Here is a 23,840-nt window from a genome sequence, read left to right as displayed (position 1 = left end):
TGCCAGAAGTACATGCGGCTGGGTGATCTGGAAGACTGTGTGAGGAATCTGGAGCAGCAGCTGGATGACCTTCGACTCATAAGGGCGAATGAGGTAGTCATAGATGAGAGCTACAGGGAGGTAGCCACACCTAGGCTGCCGGAAGCAGGTCGTTGGGTAACAGTCAGAGGGGGGAAAGCAAAGGTGAGTAGACAGGTAGTGCAGAGCACCCCTTTAGCCATTTCCCTGAATAATAAGTTTACCGTCCTGGATACTGTTGGTGGGGATGACCGACCAGGTGTGAGTCACGGTGGCAGGGCCTCTGGCATTGAGTCTGACCCTGTAGTGCAGAAGGGTGGGACGGAGAAGAGGAGAGCTATCGTCATTGGAGACTCTGTAGTTGGGAGCAGACAGGAGATTTTATGGACGTGTGAAGGACACCCGCATGGTTTGTTGCCTCCCGGGTGCCAGGGGATGTCTCTGACTGGGTGCATGACATCCTGGTACAAGAGGGAAAGCAACCAGAAGTCGTGATACATGTTGGTACCAACAACATTGGCAGGAAGAGGAATGAGGTCCTGAAGTGTGAGTTTTGGGAACTAGACAGAAGGCTGAAGAACAGGACCTCAAGGGTGGCGTTCACAGGATTGTTGCCAGTGCTACATGATAGTGATGGTAAGAATTGGAGGAGATGGCAGTTGAATGCGTGGCTGAGGAGTTGGTGCAAGGGGCAGGGGTTTAGATTTTTGGATCATTGGGATCTCTTCTGGGGAAGGTGGGACCTGTACAGTTTGGATAGGTTGCACCTGAACTCGAGGGGGAGCAATATCTTTGCAGGTAGGTTTGCTAGCATGGTTCGGGAGGGTTTAAACTAATTTGCAAGGCAGATGGGACCTGCAGCAATAGTGCAGTGAAAGAAGTGCATGGAGTAAAGCCAGATCTAACATATAGAGAGATTTTGAGGAAAGAGAAGCAGAATAAAGGGTGTAAAGGTAGTAAGGTAGAAGGGCTAAAGTGTGTGTACTTCAATGCAAGAAGCATCAGGAACAAAGGTGATGAACTGAGAGCTTGGATATATACAAGGAATTATGATGTAGTGGCCATTACACAGACTTGGCTGGCACCAGGGCAGGAATGGATTCTCAATATTCCTGGATTTCAGTGCTTTAAAAGGGATAGAGGAGGGGGGAAGGGGAGGAGGGGTGGCATTACTGGTCAAGGATACTATTACAGCTGCAGAAAGGGTGGGTAATGTAGCAGGATCCTCTTTTGAGTCAGTATGGGTGGAAGTCAGGAACAGGAAGGGAACAGTTACTCTATTGGGGGTATTCTGTAGGCCCCCTGGTAGCAGCAGAGGTACCAAGGAGCAGATTGGGAGGCAGATTTTAGAAAGGTGCAAAAACAACAGGGTTGTTACCATGGGTGACTTTAACTTCCCTAATATTGATTGGCACCTGATTAGTTCCAAGGGTTTAGATGGGGCAGAGTTTGTTAAGTGTGTCCAGGACAGATTCCTGTATGTTGACAGGCCAACTGGGGGAATGCCATACTAGATCCAGTAATAGGTAATGAACCGGGTCAGGTCACATTATCTCTCAGTGGGTGAGCATCTGGGGGACAGTGACCATCGCTCCCTAGCCTTTAGCATTATCATGGAAAAGGATAGAATCAGAGAGGACAGGAAGATTTTTAATCGGGGAAGGGCAAATTATGAGGCTATAAGGCTAGAACTTGTGGGTGTGAACTGGGATGATGTTTTTTGCAGGGAAATGTACTATGGACATGTGGTTGATGTTTAAGGATCTCTTGCAAGATGTTAGGGATAAATTTGTCCCGGTGAGGAAGATAAAGAATGGTAGGGTGAAGGAACCATGGGTGACAAGTGAGGTAGAAAATCTAGTCAGGTGGAAGAAGGCAGCATTCATGAGGTTTAGGAAGCAAGGATCAGATGGGTCTATTGAGGAATATAGGGTAGCAAGAAAGGAGCTTAAGAAGGGGCTGAGAAGAGCAAGAAGGGGGCATGAGAAGGCCTTGGCGAGTAGGGTAAGGGAAAACCCCAAGGCATTCTTCAATTACGTGAAGAACAAAAGGACAACAGGAGCGAAGGTAGGACCGATTGGAGATAAAGGTGGGAAGATGTGCCTGGAGGCTGTGGAAGTGAGCGAGGTCCTCAATGAATACTTCTCTTCGGTATTCACCAATGAGATGGAACTTGATGATGGTGAGGACAATATGAGTGAGGTTGATGTTCTAGAGCATGTTGATATTAAGGGAGAGGAGGTGTTGGAGTTGTTAAAATACATTAGGACGGATAAGTCCCTGGGGTCTGATGGAATATTCCCCAAGCTGCTCCATAAGGTGAGGGAAGAGATTGCTGAGCCTCTGGCTATGATCTTTATGTCCTTGGTGTCTACGGGAATGGTACCGGAGGATTGGAGGGAGGTGAATGTTGTCCCCTTGTTCAAAAAAGGTAGTAGGGATAATCCAAGTAATTATAGACCCGTGAGCCTTACATCTGTGGTGGGAAAGCTGTTGGAAAAGATTCTTAGAGATAGGATCTATGGGCATTTAGAGAATCATGATCTGATCAAGGACAGTCAGCATGGCTCTGTGAAGGGCAGATCGTGTCTAACAAGCCTGATAGAGTTCTTTGAGGAGGTGACCAGGCATATAGATGACGGTAGTGCAGTGGATGTGATCTACATGGATTTTACAAGGTTTCACATGGTAGGCTTATTCAGAAAGTCAGAAGCCATGGGATCCGGGGAAGTTTAGCCAGGTGGATTCAGAATTGGCTTACCTGCAGAAGACAGAAGGTCATGGTGGAGGGAGTACATTCAGATTGGTGGGTTGTGACTAATGGTGTCCCACAAGATCTGTTCTGGGACCTCTACTTTTTGTGATTTTTATTAACGACCTGGATGTGGGGGTAGAAGGATGGGTTGGCAAGTTTGCAGGCGACACAAAGGTTGGTGGTGTTGTAGATAGTTTAGAGGATTGTCAAAGATTGCAGAGAGACATTGATAGGATGCAGAAGTGGGCTGAGAAGTGGCAGATGGAGTTCAACCCGGAGAAATGTGAGGTGGTACACTTTGGAAGGACAAACTCCAAGGCAGAGTACAAAGTAAATGGCAGGACACTTGGGAGTGTGGAGGAGCAGAGGGTTCTGGGGGTACATGTCCACAGATCCCTGAAAGTTGCCTCACAGGTAGATAGGGTAGTTAAGAAAGCTTATGGGGTGTTAGCTTTCATAAGTTTAAGAGTTAGATAGAGTTTAAGAGTTGCGATGTAATGATGCAGCTCTATATAGCTCTAGTTAGGCCACACTTGGAGTACTGTATCCAGTTCTGGTCACCTCACTATAGGAAGGATGTGGAAGCGTTGGAAAGGGTACAGAGGAGATTTACCAGGATGCTGCCTGGTTTAGAGAGTATGGATGATGATCAGAGATTAAGGGAGTTAGGGCTTTACTCTTTGGAGAGAGGGAGGATGAGAGGAGATATGATACAGGTATACAAGATATTAAGAGGAATATACAGAGTGGATAGCCAGCACCTCTTCCCCAGGGCACCACTGCTCAGTACAAGAGGAAATGGCTTTAAGGTAAGGGGAGGGAGGTTCAAGGGAGTGGAAGGTTTTTCACTCAGAGAGTGGTTGGTGCATGGAATGCACTGCCTGAGCCAGTGGTGGAGGCAGATACACTAGTGAAATTTAAGAGACTACTAGACAGGTATATGGAGGAATTTAAGGTGGGGCGGGGGGTTATATGGGAGGCGAGGTTTGATGGTTGGCACAACATTGTAGGCTGAAGGGCCTGTAATGTGCTGTACTATTCTATGTTCAATGTTCTAATGTCACTATACCCTTTCTAAAATAAGGAGCCCAAAACTGCATACAAATAAGTGTGGTCTCACGAGTGCCTTCTGGAGCCTCAACGTTACATCCCTGCTCTTATATTCTGTACCTCTAGAAATGAATACCAACATTGCATTCACCTTCTTCACCACCTTGAGGTTAACCTTTAGGGTATCCTGTGCAAGGACTCCCAAGTTCCTTCGCATCTCTGCATTCTAAATTCTCTCCCCACCTAAATAATAGTCTGCCCATTCATTTCTTTCACCAAAGTGCATGACCATACACTTTCCAACATTGTATTTCATTTGCCACTTCTTTGCTCATTCCCCTAACCTAAACTATTTAAGTCTCTCTGCAGACTCTCTGTTTTCTCAACACTACCCGCTCCTCCACCTATCTTTGTATCATCGGCAAATTTAGCCACAAATCCATTAATCCCTTAGTCCAAATCGTAAATAAGATAGAGTGACAAACATCGTAAATGCAGCGGTCCCAACATCGACCCCTGTGGAACTCCACTCGTAACTGGGAGCCAGCCAGAATAGGATCCCTTTATTCCCACTCTCTGTTTTCTGCTGACCAGCCAATGCTCCACCCATGCTAGTAACTTCCCTGTAATTCCATGGGCTCTTACCTTGCTAAGCAGCCTTATGTGCGGCACTTTGTCAAAAGCATCCGAAAATCCAAGTACACCACATCAACTGCATCTCCTTTGTCTACCCTGCTTGTAATTTCCTTAAAAAATTGCAGTAGGTTAGTCAGGCAGGATTTTCTTTTCAGGAAACCATGTTGGCTTTGGCCTATTTTGTCATGTGTCTCCAGTTATTTCATAATTTCATCCCTAACAATTGATTCCAACAACTTATCAAACACTGATGTCAGGCTAACAGGTCTATAGTTTCCTTTCTGCTGCCTCCCACCCTTTTTAAATAGCAGAGTAACATTTTGATGCACCATCAATAACTCTTGGAGACATGAGTCGAGATAGGCTTTTATTAGCTGGAAGAAAGCACCGTCAGCAGCAAGAGACCACCACACAACATTCTGGAGACTGAGGGAGGAGCAGTGCCTCCAATCACCTTTATACAGGGGTCTGTGGGAGGAGCCACAGGAGCAGTCAGCAGGGGGGGCGTGTTCAGACAGGTATATGTAGTTCACCACACATTTGCAATTTTCCAGTCATCTGGTACAATGACAGAATCTTATCAATTCTTGAAAGCTCATTGTTAATGCCTCCACAATCTCTCCAGCTACCTCCTTCAGAACCCAAGGGTGCATCCGATCAGGTCCAGGGGATTTATCCACCCTCAGACCATTAAGCTTCTTGAGCACCTTCTCAGTTGTAATTTTCACTGCACCTACTTCACTTCCCCAACATTCTTGAATATTCGGTATACTGCAGATGTCTTCCACTGTGAAGACTGATGCAAAATACGCATTCAGTTCCTCTGCCATCTCTACGTCTCTCATTACAATAGCTCCAGCATAATTTTCGATTGGTCCTGTATCCACCCTCAACTCTCTTTCTTTCTTTTTATTAATTAAAAAAGTTATATATATATATGTGTGTGTGTGTGTGTGTGTATATATAAACAAGAGGAGAATTATCTCAAATATCTATATCGATAACAATTCATATAAAAGGTAAAATAAACATTATCAAGATCAAACATAGTACTAATCTAATAAATAATAAAAAATAAGATAATCGATTCTCCTCTTATCATCCATGAAAAGAAGAAAAAAGATAAAGAAACTTTTATAATTTTTATATAACCTTGACTCTCTTTTACCCTTTATATACTTAAAAAGCTTTTAGTATCTTCAGCTTCCTTTCATAATTCATCTTTTCCTTCCTAACGATGTTCTTAGTTTCCTTCTGCAAGTTTTTAAAAGCTTCCCAATCTTCTGTCTTCCTACTAGCTTTGGCTTCCTTGTATGCCCTCTCTTTTGCTTTCACTTTTGCTCTGACTTCACTTGTCAGCCATGGTAGTGTCTTTCTTCCATTCAAAAATTTCTTCTTATTTGGAATATATTTGTTTTGTACATCTGACAATTTTTGGCAGAAACTCCAGCCATTGCTGCTCTGCTATCCTTCCTGTTAGTGTCCCTTTCCATCCAACTTTGGCCAGTTCCCCTCTCATGCCATTGTAATTTTCTTTATTCCACTGAAATACCAACACATTAGAATTTATTTTCTCCTTCTCAAATTTCAAAGTAAACTCGATTATATTGTGATCACTGTTCCCTAAGGGTTCCTTAATCTTAGACTACCACTCCGGATTATTGCATAACACCAATCCAGCACAGCCAATCCCCTAGTGGGATCAAGAACAAGCTGTTCTAAAAAGCCATCACTTAGACATTCTACAAATTCTCTCTCAAGGTCCAGTACTGGCCTGGTTTTCCCAATCCACTTTATTGTTAAAATCCCCAATGATTATCATGACATTGCCCTTCAGACATGCGTTCTCTATCACCTACTGTAATTTGTAATCCATATCTCGACAGATGTTTGGAGGCCTGTGTACAACTGCTATTCGGGTCCTTTTATCCTTGCAATTTCTTAACTCAACCCATAGAGACTCTACACCTTCTGATCCTATGTCACCCCTTTCTAATGATTTAATAATATTTCTTATACACAGAGCTGCATCACCCCCTCTGCCTACTAACCTATCTTTCGGATACTCTGTATATCCCTGGACATTCAGCTCCCAATGGCAGCCATCCTTTAGCCAAGTTTCAGAGTTATTGTTAGTATATTGGACCCTTTGGGTTCAGACCTAACAGAGGGTTTTAAAATTATGAGAGGAATACCTAGGGTAGACAGAAATTTTTCCCCAGGGTAGAAACAGAGAACAGAGAAGACATGGTTCTTCTTTGTTCTCTGTTTCTACCCTGGGGAAAAATTTCTGTAGATTAGAATGGGTGCTTAATGGCAAAATGAGAGGCAAGCTTTTATATATTGACTAATTGTTATTTTTTGCTATTTCTGATACACATAAGAAACAAAAATATTGTACTGCATCCATATTTTGTTACTTAATTATTAGTGAAGAGATGAAACAAAATACCTAAATTAACCTTGGATATTTGCTAAACTGAAGGAACTGAGCATGCATTGTCCTTCTACTTTACCTCCCAGGTACTGTTGATGCTTGTATGAAGTTTGACTTGGGGTGCTAAACTGACAAGTATTGACCACCGCGGCAATGGATTGAAAACTATTGTAAATGTTGAATTTTTGTCCACCCAAAAAGTACAGAAAGAATAAGGTGCCAGGGATTAGTTCTAGTCCTTTCATGTCAGGTATTCCTTTTGTACCAAATAGTCATGAAACAATGATTGCCAGAACGCTGTCAGTAAACATATTTCAGCTCTTTGGTAGTGTCCCAAACACAACAGGGAAATCAAACCTCTTGTGAAGCTAAAAGCATTTTGAATGACTTTCAGACCTCATAACTACAAATCCAAGTGTGTATTTATATGCCTTCACAGAGGCCTGACCCTAACCCTAACCATAACTAGGATATCCAATATTCTTCATTGGATAGTTACTTCAGGGGCATCATCAGTGGTCAAGTATTTTAAATTAATAAACTGACTTTATAAAATTTGGTGTAATTGGCACTGGTGGTTAGTCAGCCATGTTCTGATACTTACAATGTAGATCTTGCTGGGCTGTGGTCCTGAAAAGTATTCTGAACATATTTTTTAAAAAGGAAGTTCTAAATTGACTTGTGTGTATCAATTAGCTATCTATGCCACATTTTAATCTATGTCTTCTTGACCTACTGCCAAGAATCTATTAATTTACTTTTCTTCTCATAGGGAGGTACCAAAAGGTAAATTATTTTGCCTTACTTTGGAGAATTTCCATTTCCTGTCATTCACTCCCATACCCATTCTGACAACCAAGTTCAAATTACAGTTTAAGCCCTAAATGTTTAAATTTCTGTTTAGTTGCATTTTGCCAGTTGTCTCTTTCTGCTCAGCTAGACACTATAACTAAAATTCATGGGATGTTGTAATTATTTCAAAGGGTATATTGTATCTTTGTACAGTCAGACTATTATATCGATATTGGAATGGCAATATCCAACTAGGTGCTCTAATTATGTGGGAGAATCATAATGAAACATTAAGGAAGATATTTTTTCAGATTTCTGTTGCTGTCAGTGGACCATGCTGCATAAATAGAAAAATAATGGGTTTCCTTTGTGTTGCTTTCTTTATTAGATGTTTGTGACCTTTCTTATTGTTCAGTGTGAATCATGAGGTAGGGATAGAATTTCCTATGGAACCACAGGAACTCCTTCTTTGTTGAGGATATCCTCAACAAAAAAATCAGTTTGAGGATATGATTGAACCATCTGTCCATAATCACCGTCTATAGGAATTTAAATAATATGTCTAAATGTATAGTCAGATTTCTTGCTGCAGATACCTCATTAATAAGTTTTTTTCTTCTACTTCAACAGCAGTAATCCTGAGCCTCAGTGTGCAGAGAATCACAAATGTGACCTCCCCTTATATCACTAAATCCAAGGCAGAGAAAAGAAAGTTATCTAGCATCTTTATTTCAAGCAAATTCATTGTTAGAGCCAAACAAATTATTACTAGTCTCTTATTTTCTCCACTACTTAAACATTTCCTTCTGTTTCAAGTATTTTCTATTCTTGAAAAGTTACAGCAATCCTTGCTTAGATTATTTACTATTGAAAATAAATTATAACAATGCCCTGAACACGTATGTTACAATGTCACTTTATAATCGATTTTGGTTTGCTGCCAGTTTGCCTGATATAAAGCCTTTACTAATATTTTACGTATGGATTGCTTTTCTCCAAGATGATTGTTTATTCTTGTTGAGGAATTGTCAAACTACTGAGTTACTTCAGGGCCTGACCCATGAATGGAATGGAAATCCAGCAGCTCTCTCAATAGGGCTAGCAGTATTGTGGCTCATCTCAAATGATCTCAAGGAAGTTGGATTCCATCTTTTGAAGGAGACAGATGATTGTGGTCAAGGTAAAAACATAACTCCAACATAATAACGTGTACTTCATGGATAGAGGCCATTCAGCTCATCTAATGCTGACAGGTTAATTCCATTAATCACATTCACTTATCTTGCCCTGTAGCCCTGTAACTCATTCAATTTCACTATCAATTCCCCTTTAATTCTTACACTAAACCACGGAATACAATAGCCATTTAACTTACCTTTGGCATGCGTGGAAGGGACTGGAGCACTCAGACCAAATCAACAGAGAGAATATGCAAACTCTGGATGCTCTAGTTTCCTTTCATGTTCCAAAGATATATGGCTTAGTAAGTTATTTGGTCTCATGGCTGTAATTGGGTGGCATGGTTCATTGAGCCTGTTACTGTGAGGTTTCTGTAATTAAATAAATAACACCCAAGGTCAGAATTGAACCTGGGCCCTTTGATCTGTGAGTCTGCAGTGCTCTCTACTGATACCCCTATACATCAGGTAATATTTGAAACCTTCAAAAAAGGCAACATCTGGACATGTGACAAAAAGTTTCAAGAGCTTTGAAGACAAAGCTTATAAAAGTAGTTCTGGAGCTTAAAGCACAAATAGTTAAGAGGAATGTTAGTCTTCCTACATTCATAAGTGGTGAAAGGACTTTATGTTTACAGCTTTGACTAGAATCATTTCAACCAAAGCAAGGCTGTGACCTTTTGAACTTTATAAGTGCCTATTTGACTAAGAAGAAGGGATGAAAGATCTGCCCACAGCTACTTTCTCCATATTTGTTACTCTTCTGCTTTCCATTCAGCCAAAACTCCGTGAAACTCATTCAATTGAAACAGAAGTTGTTAAGAGCAGCCTGAAGTGCCAAATTCGATATTTGTATCAACAGAGTTGTAGGGTGGGATAATGACATGGAGGAAAGTACAGACATGTGGATGCAATTTTGGGAAAGAGACCTAAAATATCAGAATCAGGTTTATTATCACCGGCATGTGTCATGAAATTTGTGAGCTTAGCAGCAGCAGTTCAATACAATACTTAATATATAAGAAAATAATAATTAATTAATTAATTAATTAATTACAGTATACATATATTGAATACATTAAAAAGCATGCAAAAACAGAAAATGTATATTAAAAAAGTGAGGTAGTGTTCACGGGTTCAATGTCCATTTAGGATCCGGATGTCAGAAGGGAAGAAGCTGTCCCTGAATCACAGAGTGTGTGCCTTCAGGTTTCTGTACCTTCTTCCTGAAGGTAACAGTAAGAAAAAGGCATGCTGTGGGTGCTGGAGGTCCTTAATAATGGACGCTGTCTTTCTGAGACACCGTTCCTTGGAGATGTCCTGTGTACTTTGTAGGCTAGTACCCAAGATGGAGCCGACTAGATTTACAAACCTCTGCAGCTTTTTTCGGTCTGTGCAGTAGCACCAGACAGTGATGCAGCCTGTCAGAATGCTCTCCATAGTACATCTTTAGAAGTTTTTGAGTGTATTTGTTGATATACCAAATCTCTTCAAGCTCCTAATGAAGTATAGTCACTGTCTTGCTTTCTTTATAACTGCATCGATATATTGGGACCAGGTTAGGTCCTCAGTGATCATGACACCTAGGAACTTGAAACTGCTCACTCTCTCCACTTCTGATCCCTCTGTGAGGACTGGTGTGTGTTCCTTTGTCCTACCCTTCCTGAAGTCCACAATCAGCTCTTTTGTCTTAGTGACGTTGAGTGCAAGGTTGTTGCTGTGACACCACTTCACTAGTTGGCATATCTCGCTCCTGTACACTTTCTCATCTCTGTCTGAAATTCTACCAACAATAGTTGCATCATCAGTAAATTTGTAGATGGTATTTGAGCTATGCCTAGCCACACAGTCACGGGTATAGAGAGAGCAGAGCAGTGGGCTGAGCACACACCCCTGAGGTGCACTAGTGTTGATCGTCAGTGTTACGAAATTCCCGTAACTGGATCACTTACCAGCAAAGATAGAGAGGTCCGTGGAAGTCTGATGGTACTATTTTTAAAAGTATTTATTGATAAATGGCACAAAAAGAAGATTAATGCAAACATACAGATAATATACGTCGTCAATACTAAATCTAAGCTTGGGTATAATAATAACCGATAAGAAATAACTCTCATTGTCTAAGGGTTGGTGTACTGTCCGATGGAAAGATAAGTCACTGTCAGTTCGTTCAAGCTGCAGCATTGTTGGGTTTAAAAGTGATACGGTTTAAACTTGCCCAAGTCTTTTATGATGTCAATCCGTTGAGTCAGGGGAGCGGGTTTCCCCATTGTTAGCTAAAAAGCCGTTTTCCGTGGTTTCAGCCACCAATTCCAGCCACGGAATTAATCGCACATGGCTTGGTTTCTGATGACCGTCTGCTGTTACGTGGTCGCTTAACGTTTCTTCTGGTGCGTCTGAGGGGTCGTTCCTACAGCCCCTCTTTTATTCTGATTCGCAGGGTCATAGATGTCAATCAGGTTGGGGGTGATGCAATCTCTCCCTCAACCAGCCCACTTTGCCCGAGGGCATTCACGTAGCAGAGCATCTCAATCCACAAATCTGTCTCCAAGAGACAATGGCCATGTCCTGTAGCTTTACATCGCTATGAGGGGGGAGAAACGTGACATCCTGCACGTCTCCCCCTCCTGTCTTGGGCCCCCTTTTGACTCAACCCAACAGTAATCTGGCAATTCTCACAAAGGAGGGGGCCACGGATGTAACATCAGTGAGTAGAAGATATTATCATCAATCCGCACAGATTGTGGTTTTCTGGTTAGGAAGTCAATCCAATTGCAGAGGAAGGTACAGAGGCCCAGGTTCTGTAACATCTCAATCAGGATTGTGGGAATGATGGTGTTAAATGTTGAGCAGCGTCCTGACATGGGTGTTTGTGTTGTCCAGGTGATCTAATGCCGTGTGAAGAGCCATTGCGATTGCATCTGCTGTTGACCTATTGTGGCGATAGGCAAATTGCAATGGGCCCAGGTCCCTGCTGAGGCAGGAGTTCAGTCTAGTCATGACCAACCTCTCAGAGTAACTCATGTGATAGAACATGAACAATAACATTCTAATTAAATGAAGGAATACTAGAAGGTTGCCATTGGATGGATGTTCAGACCACTGAGGAAGTTTGAAGCCTCAATAGTTGAGTTTTCTCATTTCTCATGCAAAGAAGTAAATTTAATGGTAGCATAAATGTTGTAGGTAAATGATGAAAACTAACAAATATTAATTATCATATCCGCTATTAGGTGCTTTGGAACAGGCAATCCTTAATGATTCTGTCTCTACACTGGAAGATTGGCAGGAAATTGCAGAAGCATGCAACACTCATAACTACAACAAATTGGCAAACAGCATTTTTACTGTTCTCACATCACAAGAAGGAGGAACAGTCATAACAATTACAAGTGATGATGACAAAGATGGTGCAAAATTGACAGAACATGTGTTATTGTAGCTGTCAGTTTGTAAGTACATTTTATAACATTCAAAATTAAAGATGGAAAGTAATACATAGTAAAAATCTTTGTTAAATTCAGATCTATATATTGCATTACATTCTCAGAAAATGCTGAAGCATATTTTTTCCAGTAGGTTACTTCTGAAATATGGTCATTGTTCTACATTGCAGTCAATTTGTTCACAACAGGAACCATAAACAATAAAGCCTCAAGCGTGCTCCCCTGACATTTGGTTGCTTCAATATCAATGTTGATATAACACTTGCTTAGCAATAGTGACCAAAGACAAACAAATACATAAATTCCCTGTTTAAAAAATAAGAGCCCCCCCCCCCAACAATATATAACTTCCTCAAGGCTACACTATAGTCAAATTAAAAGCTCAAATGGACTCCTTTATTTTGAAGCAAACATAAAAGCCAAAGAGATGGCATACAACGAGCGAAAATTAGTGGGAAGTTAGAGGACTGGGAAGTTTTTTAAAACTATCAGGTGTATCCAGAGATACCGGCCACGTGACAGATGCACTGCCACCTGGCTGGTCAGAGGACACACCACATGCCAATCAACATTTGGTCCCTCCCAACTAATCAATGCACACCTAAATTATTGGCCACCTTAATTGGATTATCGCGCCCAGCCCCATGCTATAAAAGGTGAGACATGTGCCTGGCTCGCTCTCTCTTACAGACCACCTCATTGAAGGTAAGTGCATTGATTTATGTTTGGGAAGGTTTATTGTTGGTCCTGGTAAGGGAGCCGCAGCTATCCAAGGTCAAGGGGGATAGCTGTCGTAGTGCTTTTCCCTTGTTTTTTGTATGTGTAACTGTACCCTGTCCCCACACCTCTTTCTGTGTATTGTACAGCCAACCTGACCTTCCCTACACGTGTTAACCTTAAACATTTTTTTGTTGGAATATTGTAGTTGCTTGTGTTGACCGGACTTCCCCTTGTAAATAAATTCCTTATTATTAAAACTGTGTCTGTCCAGGCCTGTACTGTTGGGACTCAAAGAACCAGTTATTTTCCATCACAACAGAAGGCAACTAAAAAAAAGTAAACATGGAACACCAAAGTAGGCTAGCCAAGAATATTAAAGAGGACACCAAAAGTTTCTTCAGATACATGAAGTGCAAAAGAGAGACAAGAGTAGATATCGGACAGCTGGAAAACTATGCTGGAAGACACTAACAGTATGGTGGAAGTTCCAGGTGTCAGGGGCCAGGAAGTGTGTACTATTACTAGAGAGAAGGTTTTTGGGAAATTGAAAACTCTGAAGGTAGATAGGACACCTGGACCAGATGATGTACACCTCAGAGATCTGAAATAGGTGGGTGAAAAAGTGTGGAGGCATTAGTAATGATCTTTCAAGAACCACTAGATTTTGCAAGACTGCAAAATTGCAAATGTCACTCCACTCTTCAGGAGGAGAACTAGGCCAGTTGGACTGACCTCAGTGGTTGGAAAGATGTTGGAATTGATTATTAAGGATGAGGTCTCAGGGTACTTGGAGGTACATGATAAAATAGGCTGTAGTCAGCATGGTTTTGTCAAGGGAAAATCTTGCTTGACAAACCTGTTGAAATTCTCTGAAGAAATAACAAGCAGAATAGACAGGTACTTGGATTTTAAGAAGGCCTTTGACAAGGTCCCACACATGAGGCTGCTTAACAAGTTATGAGCCCATGGTATTACAGGGAAGGTTCCAGCATGAGTAAAGCAGTGGCTCATTGGCAGGAAGCAAAGAGTAGGAATAAAGGGAGTCTTTTCTGGTTGGCTGCCATTGACTAGTGGTGTTTCACAGGGGTCTGTGTTGGGACCAATTCTTTTTACATTATATTTCAATTATTTGGATGATAGAGTTGATGGCTTTGTAGCAAAGTTTGCAGACAATATTAAGATAGGAAGGAGAGAGGGGTTTATACAGATTAGGGAATGGGCAAAGAAATGGCAGATGGAATACAGTCTCAGGAAGTGTATAGTCATTCACTTTGATAGAAGAAATGAAAGAGTATTTTCTAAATGGAGAGAAAATACAAAAAACTCAAGTGCAAAGGGATTTGGGAGTTTATTTGCAGGTTGTGTCTATAGAGAGGAAGACAAATGCAATGTTGACATTCATTTCAAGAGGACTAGAATATAAAAGCAAAGATATAAGGTACTTGTGAGGCCTCACTTGGAGTATTGTGAGCAGTTTTGGGGTTCATGAAAATAATATCCAGGGTTGATTGGCTTGTCATACGAAGAGAGTTTGATGGCTCTGGGTCTGTATTCACTAGAACTCAGAAGAATTAGGAGTGACCTCATTGAATCCTATCAAATGGTGAAAGGCCTTGATAGAGTGGATATGGAGAGAAAGTTTCCTATGGTGGGAGAGTATAAGACCAGAGGGGACAGCCTCAGAATCGAGGGGCATCCTTTTATAATGGAGGTGAGCAGGAATGTCTTTAGCCAGAATGTGGTGAATATGTGGAATTCTTTGCCACAGACAGCTGTGGAGGCCAAGTCTTTATGAATATTTAAGGCAAAGGTTGATAGATTTTATTGGTTGGTCAGGGCATGAAGGGATACAGGGAGAAGGCAGGATATTGGGATTGAGAGGAAAATTGGATCAACCATGATGAAATGGTGGATCAAACTCAAACAGCCAAATGGCCTAATTCTACTCCTATACCTATGGTCTTATAACCAGGACTAATATTAACTGAGCTAGCAGAATATACTGAGCAATACACACAGTCAGGCAACATCTTTGAGAGGAATAAGTTGACATTTCAGGCCGAGACCCTACATCAAGATCAAAATATGTTTACCCTTTTAACTTCCCTTTGTGGAACTGTGCATCAGATACAAATGTCTCCTATGCTGACATATGCTAAATGCAATATGAATACTGGAAATTTATTGCAGAGGAGTCAGTGTAACACATTATATCCATGATGGTCAAAAGTAGAAACTAAGCTTATATTATTTTCCAGCTTTAGGTTCTTAGCCATGCAATTTACAACTCTTCAAAAGCTCAATCAGGTACTTTTAAAAATGTGACTTAAGTATCTGCCGCTCCCACTTTTATTGACTCCTAGAGTGAAATAAGGTTTTCTCAAAAACTTGCCAAGATCTCTAATAATTACCCTAAATTAATGTGTCCTCATCACTGAAAACTGTGCTTTAAGGGGAAGACTTTTTTCTGATCACACAGACAGAATCAGATTTAATATCACTGGCATATGTCATGAAATTTGTATATTATGTGGCAGCAGTACGTTGCAATACATAATAATAAAACTTTAAATTACAGTGAGAAGTACATGTTTATTTTTTTAAAAGTTATATTAAATAAAGTCATGAGGTCGTGTTCATGGATTCAATGTCCATTCAGAAATCTGATGACAGAGGAGAAGAAGCTATTCCTGAATTGTTGAGTATGTGCCTTCAGGCTCCTTTTCCTCCTCCATGATGGTAGTAATGAGAAGAGGGCATGTCCTGGGTAATGGGGTCCTTAATGATAGATGCTGCTTTTTTGAGACATTGCTCCTTGAAGATGTCCTCGATGCTGGTGAGGCTATTGCCCATGATGGAACTGATTGAATTCACAACTTCCTACAACTTGTTTTGGTCTTGTGCAGTGCCACCACCCCTCCCCCTGATACCAGATGGTGATGCAGCCAGATAAAATGCTCTCCACAGTACATCTGTCGAAATATGCAAGTGTCTTTGGTGACATACCAAATCTCCTCAAACTCCTAATGAAGTATAGCCACTGTCATGCCTTCTTTGTAAATGCATCAACATGTTTGGCCCAGGATAAATCCTCAGAGATGTTGACATTCAGGAACTTGAAATTGCTCATCCTTTCCACTTCTGATATCTCAATGAAGACTTGTGTGTGTTCCCTTATCTTACCTTTTCTGAAATCCACAACCAGTTCTTTGGTCTTACTAACGTTGAGTGCAAGGTTGTTGCTGCAACACTACTCAATCAACTGATCTGTCTTGGTCCTGTGGGCCGCCTTATCACCATCTGAAATTCTGCCAACAATAGTTATGCCATCAAATTTATAGATGGCATTTGAGCTGTGCCTAGCCACACAATCATGTTTGTAGAGAAAATAGAACAGTGGACTAAGCACACATCTTAGGAAAATGCCAGTGTTGATTATCAGTGAGGTGGAGATGTGAATTCCAATCAGCACAAACTCTGATCTTCCCGTCAGGAAGTTGAGGATCCAATTGCAGAGGGAAACACAGTGGCCCAGGTTTTGGAGCTTTTTGTCAGACTGGAATTATTGTGTTAAACTCTTGACTGTAATCAATAAACAGCAGCCTGACATATGTATTAGTATAGTCCAGGTGATCCAAGGCCGTGTGAAGAGCCAATGAGATTGCATTTGCTGTAGACTTATTGTGGTGATAGGCAAATTGCAATGGATCCAGGTCCTTGCTTAGACTGAAGTTGATACTAGCCATAACCAACATCTCAAAGCACTTCATCTCCATAGATGAGAGTGCTACTGGACAAAAGTCATTAAGGCAGCTTACCCTTCTCTTCCTGGGCACTGTTCTGATTGTTACCCTTTTGAAGCAGGTGGGAACTTCCAACTATAGCAAAGAGAGTTTCAAAATGTCTTTGAACACAACCACCAGTTGGTTGGCACACATTTTCAGAACCCTACCAGATACTCCATCAGAGTCAGTCACCTTGTGAGGGTAGACCCTCTTGAAAGATGTTCTGATATTGGCCTCTGAATCAGAGGTCACAGGGTCACCAGATGCTACCGGTATCATCAAAGCTGTAGTTTTATTTGCCCTTTCAAACTGTGCATAAAAGACATTGAGTTCATCTGGGAGTGAAGCATCACTGCCATTCATGATGTTAGGTTTTGCTTTATAGGAAGTAATGATCTGCAAAGCCTGTCAGAGTTAACGTGCATCCAATTTTGCCTCTAACCTTAATCAGGATTGTTCTTTTGCTCTTGAGATAGCCCTCTGTAATCACCTGGCCTTCTTGTATAGCCCTGGATCACCAGACTTAAATGCCATAGATCTAGCCCTCAGCAGACCACAAATCTCCTGGTTCATCCACAGCTTTTGATTTTGGATATGAACGGTAGGCTTTAATAAAGTCAGTGACAACTGTGGCATATTCATTCAGACAAATTCCTGAATACTGTCCACTGACTCAAAGCAGTTCTGTAAGCATTCCTCTGCCTCCCTTGTCCATACCTTCTTGGTCCCCTCTACTGGTGTTGCAGTTCTCTCTGCCTATACTCGGGGAGTAGAAGTACACCAGGTGATAAGACTTTGCAAAGTGTGGTTGTGGGATGGTACAGTAAACATTTTTGATGGCAGTATAACAGTAATCCAGTGTGTCAGCTCCTCTGGTTCCACAAGTGATAATTATTTTGGTACTTTTTCAAGCTGATCTGGTTAAAATCTCCCAAAATGATGGGAAAGGCTTCAGGGTATGCTGTTTCATGTCTGTTGATTATGTCAATCAGTTCGTCTAGAACCTGTTGACACGGGCCTGAGGAGGAATGCACACCATTTTCTACTAGGCCTTTCAAAACTTTTTACACTCTGAGATTTCCACTCAGTTCCCTTTGTTCCAATCTATTTTGTTGAATGCAGTTTTTAATGTACAGTTTAAGTAACCCAGAGTCCAAGACTAACAATCCAGCAATGTTAGTTCAAATCCTACTAAGGTAGTTGTAGAATTTAAAGAGTTAAAAATAATGTTTTTTTTTAAATTAGCTTTTACAAATCTAACCATGAAACTGCTATATTGCAGCTAAAAATCCATCTATTTCAGTAATGCCCTTCAATGAAAATGTGCTGTCACTCTTGGTCTAATTTGCATGTTACTTCATTGGCTCCATCAGGCTATATTGGGGTAGGTTCAAAACAGATCTTGGAGTTCAAAACTGGGCATATTGAGGCACTGTGAACCATCTGTAGCAGAAGCAAATGAATATCACAGTTTGTAACCTCAAGGCCAAGCATATCCCTCAAATCTATTGAAATAATCAAGCCAAGGATGCAATTTGTTTGAGAGATGAGGAAAGACACGCCAAAAAGGGAGATACCAACCTGGCAAAGCTACAACACCAGACTACTTATGTGCTAAGCAGCATGCAATAAACAAAATTAACAACCCTGCAACCAGCAGGTCACATTGTAATTCTGCAATGCTTCCACAAATAATCAAAGATGATTAGTGATCGATTTAAAAGCTAATATGGTGGAGTGTCCAAGAATCAGCTCATTGGTAATGATGGCAAGATTCAGTAGGTGTACTAAATATATTGCTTAGTGAGAATTGGGGCTTCTTGGGGAGAGTCTCACCATGACAGAAGCCAATCTTTAGGCAATTAGATTTACTGTATTCCATGCGATATTAAGAAACAGCTAAGAGTATTGAATAAAACAAAGGTTGTGAGATGAGATACAGCACTAATGTTGACAATGCTGACACTGAGCAAAGTTGCCCAGGTATGCTGACGGTGGGGGGGGGGGGGGGGGGGTGGAGCGGTTATCTCTAATGATCAAATATTAATTGATCAGTCTCTTAAATACTGTGGCTACAAGAACAGGTATCCAGCCGAAAATCCAATGGCAAGGTAACTAACCTTATGATAATAAACCTGATTCCGATTCTGATTGAGAATCTTTCCACCAAGCCTAGCCACACAGTCATGTGTATATAGAGAGTAGAACAGTGGGCTAAGCACACACTCCTGACGTGCACCAGTGTTGATCATCAATGAGGAAGATATGTTATCACCAATCCACACAGATTGTGGTCTTCTGGCTAGGAAGTTGAGGATCCAATTGCAGAGGGAGGTACTGAGGCCCAGGTTCTGCAACTTCTCAATCAGGATTATGGGAATGATGGTATTAAATGCTGAGCTATAGTTGATGACCAGCAGCCTGACATAGGTAGCCCAGGTGGTCTAAAGCCGTGTGGAGAGGCATTGAGATTGCGTCTGCTGTTGACCTATTCTAGCAACAGGCAAATTGCAATGGGTCCAGGTCTTTGCTGAGGCAGTTCAGTTTAGTCATGACCAACCTCTCAAAGCATTTCATCACTGTCAATGTGGGTGCTACCAGATGATAGTCATTAAGGCAGCTCACATTATTCATCTTGGGCACTGGTATTATTGTTGCCTTTTTGAAGCAAGTGGGAACTTCCACCTGTAGCAGTGAGAGGTTAAAAATATCCTTGAATAGCCCCACTAGTTGGTTGGCAGAGGTTCTCAGAGCCTTACCAGGTACTTCATCAGGACTTTACGTCTTGCGAGTGTTCACTCGTTTTAAAGACAGTCTAACATTGACCTCTAAGACAGAGATCACAGGGACATCAGGTGCAGCAGGGACCTTCACACCTGTAGTTGTATTTTCCCTTTCAAAGCAGGCATAGATGGCATTGAGTTCATCTGGTAGTGAAGCATTGCTGCCATTCATGCTATTGGGTTTCGCTTTGTAGGAAGTAATGCCTTGCAAACCCTGCCAGAGTTGCCATGCATCCAATGTCGCCTACAACCGCGATCAAAATTGTCTCTTCACCCTTGAAATAGCCCTCTGCAAATCATACCTGTTTTTATGGTACAGGCCTGGGTTGCCAGACTTGAATGCCACAGATCTAGCCTTCAGCAGACAATGTACCTCCTGGTTCTTCCATGGCATTTTGGTTTGGGAATGTACAGTAAGTCTTTGTTGGCACACTCTCATCCACACAGGTTTTAATGAAGTCGGTAACAACTGCAGCATCTAGGTTCGAAGGTGAATCCCTGAATACAGTCCAGTTCACCGATTCAAAGCAGTCCTGCTTTTTATGCTTCCCTTGTCCATACCTTCTTGATCCTCACTACTGTGCTGCAATCTTCAGTCTTTGCCTATACTCAGGGAGTAGAAGTACAGCCAGGGGATCAGACTTCCCGAAGTGAGGGCGTGGAATAGCATGGTATGTATTCTTGATGGTGGTGTAGCAGTGATCCCATGATGCAAATACTTGACATTTCTTAATATCTTGGTGTTCTTCATGTATTCACGACTTTGCCTACTTCACACTTATTTTGGATTTAAAATGGATTTAAATTCCATTTGCTAGTTTTATGCCAATCTAACTAATTTGGTAATAGTTCCTCCAGCACTTTCTGTGTTACTTGGATTTCCAGCATCTGCAGATTTTTTCCAGTTGCTGATATCCCCCGGCCGTTTACAATTTCCTCTTTTAAACAAGCTGCCAATTTTGATATTGAACAACATATGATATTGAGAAGCTAAGAAATTGCAGTGCACAGGTTCTTTTACTTTTTAAAGCTCAATTATAATACTGGCTTGTCTCAAAATGCATTTGCAATGGGTTAAGTGAGTTCTAGCCATTTAGCATCACAATTAAACTGGATGGAAGCTGAGAACCACAGCAAGAATGTTTACACTGTTACCCTGGTTTGGGAACACTCTGCTCATGCTGAAAATAAAATTCCTGAATCATTACTAGTTGTCATAAGCAAAGTAAAGTCAAGAGGATGTTCAGAGGAGTTCATGAGAATGAAAGAGTCAATGTATGAGGAGTGTTTGATGGCTCTGTCTGTGCTTGCTGGAGATCAGAAAAATGCGGGGGATCTCATTGAAACGTATCAAATATTGAAAGGCCTAGATAGAGTGAATGTGGAGAGGATGTTTCCTATAGAGGGGGAGTGTAGGAACAGAGGACACAGCACCAGAATAGAGGGATGTCCACTTAGAACAGACATGGAGGATTTTTTTTTTTAGCCAGAGGGTAGTGAATCTGGAATTCATTGCCACAGCCAGTTGGGGAGGTCAAGTCATTGGGTATATTTAAAGCAGAAGTTGATAGGTTCTTGATTAGTCAAGGTGCAGGAGGTTACAAGGAAAAGACAGAAGAATGGGGTTGGGAGGGATAGTAAATCAACCATGATGGAATGACAGACTTGATGGGCTGATTGGCTTAATTTGTTCCTTTGTCTTCTGATCAATGCTACCTATATACACCTCCACTGCTGGATATCAAGCAGCTACAGTCAGCCAAGACAGAACAAAATTGCAAGCAGAAGATGTCAGACACCTTCTACATGGTCACACCTCTGAAGAGAAGAGCTGAGGAGGGCCTTTCACCCAACAAAACAGATAGCCAGCTTTACTGTTGCAACAGTTGTGGTCAGCGTAATTTGTAAACCCTGTCAGTAGGGTCAGCAGAGGAATCGGGGCAACTAATTAGCTGCATATTCTTCTCTTACATCTATCCTGATTAGAGCTCATAGAAGAAAAGCGTCTTCAATGGCTCAGGCGAGAGAAGTGTGTATCGGGTCGGAGCTCTGTGGAAATCAGGAGTGTTATGGTCCGGTCCGGAGCCTGCTTTCCGGGTCTTGATCCAGTCTGCAGACTCTGGACTCCGGGTCTTGTAGCCATCCCTCCTTTCACCCTTAAGCCCAAATAGGATCATCTTGGCTTAAAGAGGTGCACCTGAGACCTATTGGCTGGCAGGTGTATATAAGGGGCTCTGGGACTGAGTCTAGTTGGGGTTGTGTCTGGTTTGTGCTGTTTGCCTGGCTATCCTGTCTTGACCCTGGCTTGGAGTACAGACTGTTAATCATCCAGTTCTGTAAGTCTGTTCTGTAAGGCCTGAGCTCCCTTCTGATCCCTTGCCTCTGTTGGGTGAGCAGGCTAGACTGCTGTTGCCTGGTGGGGGGACTCTGACCCTTTCCTACCCCTCTGTTCTGACAGGTTGTGTCCTGCAACCTGCCTAGGTGCTCTGTGTCTTGTACAGGCCCCTGTGTTCCTGTCTGGGAACTGGACCTGCCCAGGAGCTATGTGGCCTGCCCTGAGGACTCTGACCCTTTTCTACCCCTTGCTTCTAATGTGTGGTGCCCTGCATCCTGCCCAGGTGCCTTGTGACCTGCCCAAGCCCCTGTGTTCCTGCCTGGGATGCTGGGCCCTGCCCAGAAGTGGCTCACCCAGGGGGCTATCCTCTCAGCATTCCTTGTCCCATAGACCTATCCTTTAGCCTAGCCAAGGTCTAGCCTTTTCCATGAACTCCAGGGTCCAGCCTTTGCCATGAACTCTCTGAACCCCTGGATCACTGTTGCATGCCATGGTCTCCCCACCTTGTTCTATCCTTTAGTTGTTCCTGTCCTGCCCCTGGTACTTCAGTGCCTGCTTCCTGCATTTGGGTCCAGTCTCCATGTCCCCCTTGTGATAGAATAACCTTCTCTCTCTCTCCCCTCCCCCCCCCCCCCCCCCCAAAGTCATGGACCCAGCATGCAGGCACTGGAGTCTATTCCTGTCATCCTGGGGTCCCCTCTTGTCTGAACATTCCCCCCCACCTGTATCTTCAGCTCTAGAGACCCTCCTTGGTTGCCTGGAGACTCCCTTTGACTGGGGGGGGGGGGGGTACTGTTATGGTCCAGTCCGGAGCCAGCATTCTGGGTCTTGAAGCTGTCCCTCCTGCCCCTAGTACTTCATTGCCTGTGTCCTGCATTTGGGTCCAGTCTCCACGTCCCCCTTGTGACAAGGAGAAAGGATAAAAGGAGCATATTTGAGCAAGGCTGGGTCTTTCTGGACTGTGAAGGCACAAAAGTGTCGGTGTCAAAGGCCAAACTTCAGCTGCAAATAAAAGGAGGGGAGGCTTAAACAAGCCTTTTTTTGATATAGTCAGGATGGAATGCTCCTGTCAGATGTGGGAATTCAGGATACCTGACAGTTTCTGACAGCATCTGAGGGAAGTGCACTCAACTTCAGTGCCTGACTGAGTCAAGGAGTTGGAGCTGGATTTGGATGCACCCAGGATCATTTGGGAGGCTGAAGATATTAAGACAAGAATTTGGAAGAGGTGGTCACACCCGGAGTGCAGGCTTCAGGTTGTAGACAGATGACTACCAGGAGAGGTAAGGAGATTAAGAAGTCAGTGTATGGAACCCCTGTGGCTATTCCCTTCAGCAACAAAAATACTCCTTTGGATACTGCTGTGAAGGGAATGACACATCAGATCATGGCAGCAGTTGTCAGGCTGGTGGCACTGTGGCCAGCTGAGGCTCAACAGGGAAGGGTAAAATCAGGCAATGCAGTAGTTATAGGGGACTCTATGGGGGAACAGAAAGATTCTGCGTCTGCAAAAGAGACACCAGGAAGATGTGTTGCTGAGCGCCCGGGGGGAGCTGCCAAAGCAATTTGCAACCTAGTCATATCTGAGGCTAAAATATGCAGGTGTTTCCAATGAGTGGATAGTCGCAAGGCTGCAAGACCAGACGGTATCCCAGGGCAGGTACTCAGGTTGTGCCTGGCTGAGTGTGTCTACAGACATTTTTAATCTCTTCCCTCTGTTACGTACCCTGTAACTGGGTTAACAGACCAGCAGAAATGGAAGGATATGTTGGAGTCTGGTGGTACTATAGCTAAAGGTGTTTATTAGTAAACTAAGTAATACAGTATCAAAAATGCACATAAAACAGGTTAGCAATAATAAAAACAGAAGTGTAGGAATAATAATCCAACAGTAATAAACAAGCT

General features: G+C 42.4%; 1 protein-coding gene across 4 annotated transcripts in view; it reads left to right on the top strand.

Annotated features, from left to right (window-relative positions):
* Positions 1–23,840, top strand: part of LOC132402892 (clathrin heavy chain linker domain-containing protein 1-like) — a 73,990-nt gene that overhangs the window by 32,430 nt on the left and 17,720 nt on the right. For 2 of the 4 annotated variants that reach the window (XM_059985951.1, XM_059985953.1), the window contains 2 exons: positions 8,689–8,868; positions 12,100–12,318. In XM_059985951.1, coding sequence (XP_059841934.1) covers positions 8,689–8,868; positions 12,100–12,308 — 389 coding nt within the window. In that variant the 3' untranslated portion in view covers positions 12,309–12,318. Of the gene's footprint in view, positions 1–8,688; positions 8,869–12,099; positions 15,585–23,840 lie in introns of those variants that run through there. The other 2 variants (XM_059985950.1, XM_059985952.1) reach the window with 2 other exon arrangements.

This window comes from Hypanus sabinus, chromosome 12, assembly GCF_030144855.1.
Source record: "Hypanus sabinus isolate sHypSab1 chromosome 12, sHypSab1.hap1, whole genome shotgun sequence".
NCBI classification, from domain to species: Eukaryota; Metazoa; Chordata; class Chondrichthyes; order Myliobatiformes; family Dasyatidae; genus Hypanus; species Hypanus sabinus.
The sequence above is the reverse complement of the archived record's forward strand: the minus strand, read 5'-3'. Positions and strand labels throughout refer to the sequence as shown.